This window comes from Labrus mixtus, unplaced genomic scaffold (genome assembly GCF_963584025.1).
Source record: "Labrus mixtus unplaced genomic scaffold, fLabMix1.1 SCAFFOLD_65, whole genome shotgun sequence".
NCBI lineage: Eukaryota > Metazoa > Chordata > Actinopteri > Labriformes > Labridae > Labrus > Labrus mixtus.
The window spans coordinates 155001-164623 of NW_026870243.1; the positions used below are offsets into that span (position 1 = coordinate 155001).

General features: G+C 45.4%; 1 protein-coding gene across 9 annotated transcripts in view; it reads left to right on the top strand.

Annotated features, from left to right (window-relative positions):
- The window catches only part of LOC132967148 (cytosolic carboxypeptidase 4), an 80200-nt gene extending 79395 nt beyond the window's left edge, over positions 1 to 805 (top strand). For 4 of the 9 annotated variants that reach the window (XM_061034006.1, XM_061034007.1, XM_061034004.1 and 1 more), the window contains 2 exons: positions 1 to 93; positions 407 to 805. The exon at positions 1 to 93 is cut by the window's left edge and continues 173 nt beyond it. In XM_061034006.1, the coding sequence (XP_060889989.1) occupies positions 1 to 35 (35 nt within the window). In that variant the 3' untranslated portion in view covers positions 36 to 93; positions 407 to 805. The other 5 variants (XM_061034000.1, XM_061034002.1, XM_061033999.1 and 2 more) reach the window with 5 other exon arrangements.
- The last annotated feature ends 8818 nt before the right edge of the window (positions 806 to 9623 follow it).

Genomic DNA, 9623 nt, shown 5'->3' on the forward strand with positions numbered 1-9623 from the left:
GTAACGGCACCGCCAGCGGACAGATCCTCAGCTAAACCACCAAGATCCAAAAGTCTGCATAAGGACTGAGAGGACCTGAACCCTAACAGGTCCTCAGACTGGGACTTGGTCCTGACCCTAACCCTAACAGGTCCTCAGCTAAACCACCAAGATCCAAAAGTCTCCATAAGGACTGAGAGGACGCGCCCTCATCCTGATGTCGTATACCAATCATTCTAACCTGAACCTGGTCCTGACCCTAGCGAACATGTCATCAGACTGGACCTGGTCCTGACCCTAGCGAACAGGTCATCAAACTGGACCTGGTCCTGACCCTAGATAACAGGTCATCAGACTGGGACCTGGTCCTGACCCTAGCTAACAGGTCATCAAACTGGACCTGGTCCTGACCCTAGCTAACAAGTCATCAGACTGGGACCTGGTCCTGACCCTAGCTAACAGGTCATCAGACTGGGACCTGGTACTGATCCTAGCTAACAGGTCATCAGACTGGGACCTGGTCCTGACCCTAGCTAACAGGTCATCAGACTGAGACCTGGTACTGATCCTAGCTAACAAGTCATCAGACTGGGACCTGGTCCTGACCCTAGCTAACAGGTCATCAGACTGAGACCTGGTACTGATCCTAGCTAACAGGTCATCAGACTGGGACCTGGTCCTGACCCTAGCTAACAGGTCATCAGACTGGGACCTGGTCCTGATCCTGGTCTTCCTGGTCCTGAACTCTCTCACGCTGTGGACTGATGCTTTAATTTCCTCTTATCTGTGTTTGCTGTGAGAATAAAAGTGATTTATTTTGTGTTTATCTCTCGTCTCCTCCTCAGAGTCTTTCAGGTGAAGCTGCTTGAACCACATTGAGGATTATTGTAGACCCTTCATCATAGTGACCCCATGTATCTGGGGACCTCAGCTCTTAAACTATTCATGAATGTGCCTGTAAACCTGGACTCCTCAGTATCCTGTAACCCCCTCAGACCATCTGATCAATATATCCAACACAGACTGGAGTTTAAAACATCGTGCTCTTTCTTCAGAGTCAAAAAGGTAATGCAAAGTGTCATCATTAAGCCCCCCCCCCCCCCCCCCCCCCCAGACATGTTTGATGCCAGGTCAAATTTTTATATTCCCTGTTAATTGTTAATTGTCACATTCCTTGTATTTGTAAAGGTACTTGGTAAAAAAAACCCACATTGTGATTGTGATTCAATCACTGCTGACGGTTACATGACCTGATGTTGCAGTGGTAGATCTCACCACTAGAGGTCACTGTAGTTACTGAAGGCTTCAGTTCTCCCCTCATCAGGACGCTTTGTACAAACATCAGAGTTTGTGTTTGTGGATGAACGTCAGTGAACAGAAGTTATTTTAGATGTCTGTTCAGAGACCATCAGAGAGGAAACAAACACTGCTCTCTGATTGGTCACACCAAGTTCAAATCTCAATATGGTAACACAGTGTCATCATCAACATTTCATAGTTTGGACATTACGCTCTACAGTTCAGATGAACCTTAAGTTACAGACGAGTTCACACATCAGGTTTAAACACATTGAACACAGGAAGCTGTTTCAGGGCGTCTCCTCCTCCTGGTCCCTCCATCAGGGTGAACAGATGGTTAGACTCTCCAAGCTGCACACACAGTGCATGAAAGTCTTTAAGTCTTTGATGAGGTATCATGACTCTGAGTTTGAAACAGCGTCACATCATGTGTGTGTTTCAGCTCTATGTGTATCAGCTCTGTGTGTATCAGCTCTGTGTGTTTCAGCTCTATGTGTATCAGCTCTATGTGTACCAGCTCTGTGTGTATCAGCTCTATGTGTTACAGCTCTATGTGTATCAGCTCTATGTGTTCAGCTCTATGTGTACCAGCTCTGTGTGTATCAGCTCTATGTGTTACAGCTCTGTGTGTATCAGCTCTGTGTGTTTCAGCTCTATGTGTATCAGCTCTATGTGTTCAGCTCTATGTGTACCAGCTCTGTGTGTATCAGCTCTATGTGTTACAGCTCTGTGTGTTTCAGCTCTGTATGTATCAGCTCTGTGTGTATCAGCTCTATGTGTTCAGCTCTATGTGTACCAGCTCTGTGTGTTACAGCTCTGTGTGTATCGGCTCTGTGTGTATCGGCTCTGTGTGTATCAGCTCTGTGTGTATCAGCTCTGTGTGTTACAGCTCTGTGTGTATCAGCTATGTGTGTATCGGCTCTGTGTGTATCGGCTCTGTGTGTATCGGCTCTGTGTGTATCGGCTCTGTGTGTATCAGCTCTGTGTGTATCAGCTCTGTGTGTTACAGCTCTGTGTGTATCAGCTATGTGTGTATCAGCTCTGTGTGTTACAGCTCTGTGTGTATCAGCTCTGTGTGTATCAGCTCTGTGTGTTACAGCTCTGTGTGTATCAGCTCTATGTGTTACAGCTCTGTGTGTTTCAGCTCTGTATGTATCAGCTCTGTGTGTATCAGCTCTATGTGTTCAGCTCTATGTGTACCAGCTCTGTGTGTATCAGCTCTGTGTGTTACAGCTCTGTGTGTATCAACTATGTGTGTCTCAGCTCTGTGTGTATCAACTATGTGTGTCTCAGCTCTGTGTGTATCAACTATGTGTGTATCAGCTCTATGTGTTACAGCTCTATGTGTATCAGCTCTGTGTGTATCAGCTCCATGTGTTACAGCTCTATGTGTCTCAGCTCTATGTGTATCAGCTCTATGTGTTACAGCTCTATGTGTATCAGCTCTACCTGTTACAGCTCTATGTGTTACAGCTCTATGTGTATCAGCTCTGTGTGTCTCAGCTCTATGTGTTACAGCTCTATGTGTCTCAGCTCTATGTGTCTCAGCTCTGTGTGTATCAGCTCTGTGTCACAGCTTTGTGTGTTACAGCTCTACCTGTTACAGCTCTATGTGTTACAACTCTGTGTCTCAGCTCTGTGTGTATCAGCTTTGTGTGTCTCAGCTCTGTGTGTTACAGCTCTGTGTGTCTCAGCTCTACCTGTTACAGCTCTATGTGTGTCTCAGCTCTATGTGTTACAGCTCTGTGTGTATCAGCTCTATGTGTTACAGCTCTGTGTGTCTCAGCTCTACCTGTTACATCTCTATGTGTTACAGCTCTATGTGTATCAGCTCTGTGTGTATCAGCTCTGTGTGTTACAGCTCTGTGTGTCTCAGCTCTGTGTGTCTCAGCTCTATGAGTTACAGCTCTGTGTGTGTCAGCTCTATGTGTCACAGCTCTGTGTGTCTCAGCTCTATGTGTTACTGTTGTGTGTATCAGCTCTGTGTGTCTCAGCTCTGTGTCACAGCTCTGTGTGTCTCAGCTCTATGTGTTACAGCTGTGTGTATCAGCTCTGTGTGTGTCAGCTCTATGTGTCACAGCTCTGTGTGTCTCAGCTCTATGTGTTACAGCTGTGTGTATCAGCTCTGTGTGTCTCAGCTCTATGTGTCACAGCTCTGTGTGTCTCAGCTCTATGTGTCACAGCTCTGTGTGTATCAGCTCTGTGTGTCTCAGCTCTATGTGTTACAGCTCTGTGTGTATCAGCTCTATGTGTTACAGCTCTGTGTGTATCAGCTCTGTGTGTCTCAGCTCTATGTGTTACAGCTCTGTGTGTATCAGCTCTATGTGTTACAGCTCTGTGTGTATCAGCTCTATGTGTTACAGCTCTGAGTGTATCAGCTCTGTGTGTATCAGCTCTGTGTGTATCAGCTCTATGTGTTACAGCTCTATGTGTATCAGTTCTGTGTGTATCAGCTCTATGTGTCACAGCTCTGTGTGTATCAGCTCTATGTGTTACAGCTCTGTGTGTTACAGCTCTGTGTGTCTCAGCTCTATGTGTTACAGCTCTGTGTGTATCAGCTCTATGTGTTACAGCTCTGTGTGTCTCAGCTCTACCTGTTACAGCTCTATGTGTTACAGCTCTATGTGTATCAGCTCTGTGTGTATCAGCTCTGTGTGTTACAGCTCTGTGTGTCTCAGCTCTGTGTGTCTCAGCTCTATGTGTTACAGCTCTGTGTGTGTCAGCTCTATGTGTCACAGCTCTGTGTGTCTCAGCTCTATGTGTTACTGCTGTGTGTATCAGCTCTGTGTGTCTCAGCTCTATGTGTCACAGCTCTGTGTGTATCAGCTCTATGTGTTACAGCTCTGTGTGTTACAGCTCTATGTGTCTCAGCTCTATGTGTTACAGCTCTGTGTGTATCAGCTCTATGTGTTACAGCTCTGTGTGTCTCAGCTCTACCTGTTACAGCTCTATGTGTTACAGCTCTATGTGTATCAGCTCTGTGTGTATCAGCTCTGTGTGTTACAGCTCTGTGTGTCTCAGCTCTGTGTGTCTCAGCTCTATGTGTTACAGCTCTGTGTGTGTCAGCTCTATGTGTCACAGCTCTGTGTGTCTCAGCTCTATGTGTTACTGCTGTGTGTATCAGCTCTGTGTGTCTCAGCTCTATGTGTCACAGCTCTGTGTGTCTCAGCTCTATGTGTTACAGCTGTGTGTATCAGCTCTGTGTGTCTCAGCTCTATGTGTCACAGCTCTGTGTGTCTCAGCTCTATGTGTCACAGCTCTGTGTGTATCAGCTCTGTGTGTCTCAGCCCTGTGTGTCTCAGCTCTGTGTGTATCAGCTCTGTGTGTCTCAGCTCTGTGTCACAGCCCTGTGTGTCTCAGCTCTATGTGTTACAGCTGTGTGTATCAGCTCTGTGTGTCTCAGCTCTATGTGTCACAGCTCTGTGTGTCTCAGCTCTATGTGTTACAGCTGTGTGTATCAGCTCTGTGTGTCTCAGCTCTATGTGTCACAGCTCTGTGTGTCTCAGCTCTATGTGTCACAGCTCTGTGTGTATCAGCTCTGTGTGTCTCAGCTCTATGTGTTACAGCTCTGTGTGTATCAGCTCTATGTGTTACAGCTCTGTGTGTATCAGCTCTGTGTGTCTCAGCTCTATGTGTTACAGCTCTGTGTGTATCAGCTCTATGTGTATCAGCTCTGTGTGTTACAGCTCTGTGTGTCTCAGCTCTATGTGTTACAGCTCTGTGTGTATCAGCTCTATGTGTTACAGCTCTGTGTGTATCAGCTCTATGTGTTACAGCTCTGAGTGTATCAGCTCTGTGTGTTACAGCTCTGTGTGTCTCAGCTCTATGTGTTACAGCTCTGTGTGTCTCAGCTCTACCTGTTACAGCTCTATGTGTTACAGCTCTATGTGTCTCAGCTCTATGTGTTACAGCTCTGTGTGTATCAGGTCTATGTGTTACAGCTCTGAGTGTATCAGCTCTGTGTGTTACAGCTCTGTGTGTCTCAGCTCTATGTGTTACAGCTCTGTGTGTCTCAGCTCTACCTGTTACAGCTCTATGTGTTACAGCTCTGTGTGTCTCAGCTCTATGTGTTACAGCTCTGTGTGTATCAGGTCTATGTGTTACAGCTCTGAGTGTATCAGCTCTGTGTGTTACAGCTCTGTGTGTCTCAGCTCTATGTGTTACAGCTCTGTGTGTCTCAGCTCTATGTGTTACAGCTCTGTGTGTATCAGCTCTATGTGTTACAGCTCTGAGTGTATCAGCTCTGTGTGTTACAGCTCTATGTGTTACAGCTCTGTGTGTCTCAGCTCTGTGTGTTTCAGTTCTGTGTGTCAGTTAATTACTGTGGTCAGGCGGGAGCGTCATCGATCGACTCTCTAATTGGTCTTTAACTGTCCGATCCCACAGGCCCATTAAACACAGATTCTGTTTCATGTTGTGAGTTTGTTAATGTGTCAAAGAGTGTGAACAAATAAACCGCAGGACCCACAATGCACTGCAAGCTGAGTTTGGCTGAGAGCTACTTCACATCATGCAGGGTGAAGTCCTTCTCTCTCATGGTACAAAGAGGAGACCTCCTCCACTAGTCTCATTTTGGGTTAGAACCCCACATTCCTGCCCGCCCTGTTTACTGGTTTTGCAGCTTCCTGTTTGGGGCTGGTGGGACGGCTCTTATTGGTTTTACTGGTTTTGCAGCTTCCTGTCTGGGGCTGATGGGACGGCTCTTATTGGTTTTTCACGATGATAAACAACGCAATGTGATTATATTAAACGTGTTTGACTTTAACACCAGGACGTCGGCCTAAAAGCAGCTGTTTGAGTTTGATGAGGTCACGGCCTCCTGGAGACGACCAACACTTCAAAATATGAAGAATTAGAGAAAAATAGAGAAAAGCAGGATCGTCCCTAAACACTGAGAGTGTGGACCTGATAAACATCGTATGACTTCATCAGCTGCTCCATATCTGTTTCTCTGAGGTTACACATGAGTCACTGCGCAGGAGAGCTCTCAGCCTGATAAATTATTCACTCATCACAAATCATAGTTTCATATTCTGTTTGTTAAAACCTGATACACCGATATTTAGCCTCAGAGGAGCTCCCCCCCGTCTCCCTCCCCCACTGTCTGCCTCCATCTGTCCCCCCCTGTCTGCACCCCCATGATGTCTGTCCCCCCCCCTTGACCACTGCGCCACCAGCGCCCCAGATCAGTCTTTTTAATGATGCTCAAATCATCATTAATCAAAAGTGCGGTGTTAAAGCAGCACACACACACACACACACACACACACACACACACAGCTTACCTTCAGAAACAGAAGTTCACCTGCAGCTCTTTCTCTCTGCAAACTGCTGGAAGGACGTCAGAGGCTCAGATAGAGAAAGTTCATGGAGCTCTGTCAGCATGAAGAAAAACAGTTTGTAAGTTTTAATCAGTCTAATGATCGATGTGTTACCTGACACCTGACAACAGTCCTCTCTCCCTGCTGTCTGTGAGGACACACACACACACACACACACACACACACACACACACACACACACACACACACACACACACACACACACACACACACACACACACACACACACACACACACACACACACACAGCTCGGAGCGTCCCGTTTAACTTCTGATGATTTGTTGCTCCATCATTAAACGGTTTCACGATATCAAACACTGAGAGGTAAAGGTCGTTCATCATTTTATTCTTTGTAACGATCTTTTTCCTATTCTTTAAATGTTTATTTATAATAATCAAAGAGACGATGGATATTAAATAAACTACTTTATACAACGTTAGTGTGATGATGACAGAATCGTACTCACATGAGAAAATAGAAATGTGGTGTGAGAAACCTAAAGATCCAATCAGCTGCTCTCGTTTAGCTTTAAACACAGGAAGATATTTTTTTAACTTTGTCCACTTTGTGCAGGAAACTTTGCAGCTCAGACTCAAAGCTGACTCTGCTCAGTCAGGAGCAGCTGATAAAACATGAGATGAAATGTTTTCAGAGTGACTCAGGAGGAAAAGGGTTGTAACAACATCACTCATGATTCTGATTATCTGCTTAACTTCATTCAGCCGTTTTCATCGTGAACACACCATGAACACACCGTGAACATGAACACACCATGAACATGAACACACCATGAACATGAACACACCATGAACACACCATGAACATGAACACACCGTGAACACACCATGAACATGAACACACCATGAACACACCGTGAACATGAACACACCATGAACATGAACACACCATGAACACACCATGAACACACCATGAACACACCATGAACACACCATGAACACACCATGAACATGAACACACCATGAACATGAACACACCATGAACACACCATGAACATGAACACACCATGAACATGAACACACCATGAACATGAACACACCATGAACACACCATGAACATGAACACACCATGAACATGAACACACCATGAACACACCATGAACATGAACACACCATGAACATGAACACACCGTGAACACACCATGAACATGAACACACCATGAACATGAACACACCGTGAACACACCATGAACATGAACACACCATGAACACACCGTGAACATGAACACACCATGAACATGAACACACCATGAACACACCATGAACACACCGTGAACATGAACACACCATGAACATGAACACACCATGAACATGAACACACCGTGAACACACCGTGAACATGAACACACCATGAACATGAACACACCGTGAACACACCGTGAACACACCATGAACATGAACATACCATGAACATGAACACACCATGAACACACCATGAACACACCGTGAACACACCGTGAACATGAACACACCATGAACATGAACACACCATGAACATGAACACACCATGAAAACACTGTGAACACACCATGAACACACCATGAACACACCATGAACATGAACACACCATGAACACACCATGAACACACCATGAACACACCATGAACACACCATGAACATGAACACACCATGAACATACCATGAACATGAACACACCATGAAAACACCGTGAACACACCATGAACACACCATGAACATGAACACACCATGAACACACCATGAACATGAACACACCATGAACATGAACACACCATGAAAACACCGTGAACACACCGTGAACATGAACACACCATGAACATGAACACACCATGAACACACCATGAACATGAACACACCATGAACACACCATGAACATGAACACACCATGAACATGAACACACCATGAACATGAACACACCATGAACACACCATGAACATGAACACACCATGAACATAAACACACTGTGAACACACCATGAACACACCATGAACACACCATGAACATGAACATACCGTGAACACACCATGAACACACCATGAACTAACCATGAACACACCATGAACATAAACACACTGTGAACACACCATGAACACACCATGAACACACCATGAACATGAACATACCGTGAACACACCATGAACATGAACACACCATGAACACACCATGAACACACCGTGAACACACCATGAACATGAACACACCATGAACACACCATGAACACACCATGAACACACCATGAACATGAACACACCATGAACACACCATGAACATGAACACACCATGAACACACCATGAACATGAACACACCATGAACACACCATGAACACACCATGAACACACCGTGAACATGAACACACCGTGAACATGAACACACTGTGAACACACCATGAACACACCGTGAACATGAACACACCGTGAACATGAACACACTGTGAACACACCATGAACACACCGTGAACATGAACACACCGTGAACACACCATGAACACACCATGAACATGAACACACCGTGAACACACCGTGAACACACCATGAACACACCATGAACACACCATGAACACACCATGAACATAAACACACCATGAACACACCATGAACATGAACACACCATGAACATGAACACACCATGAACACACCGTGAACACACCATGAACACACCGTGAACACACCATGAACACACCATGAACACACCATGAACACACCATGAACATGAACACACCATGAACATGAACACACCATGAACACACCATGAACATGAACACACCATGAACACACCATGAACATGAACACACCGTGAACACAACGTGAACACACCATGAACACACCATGAACACACCATGAACATGAACACACCATGAACACACCGTGAACACACCGTGAACACACCATGAACACACCATGAACATGAACACACTGTGAACACACCATGAACACACCATGAACATGAACACACTGTGAACACACCATGAACACACCATGAACATGAACACACCATGAACATGAA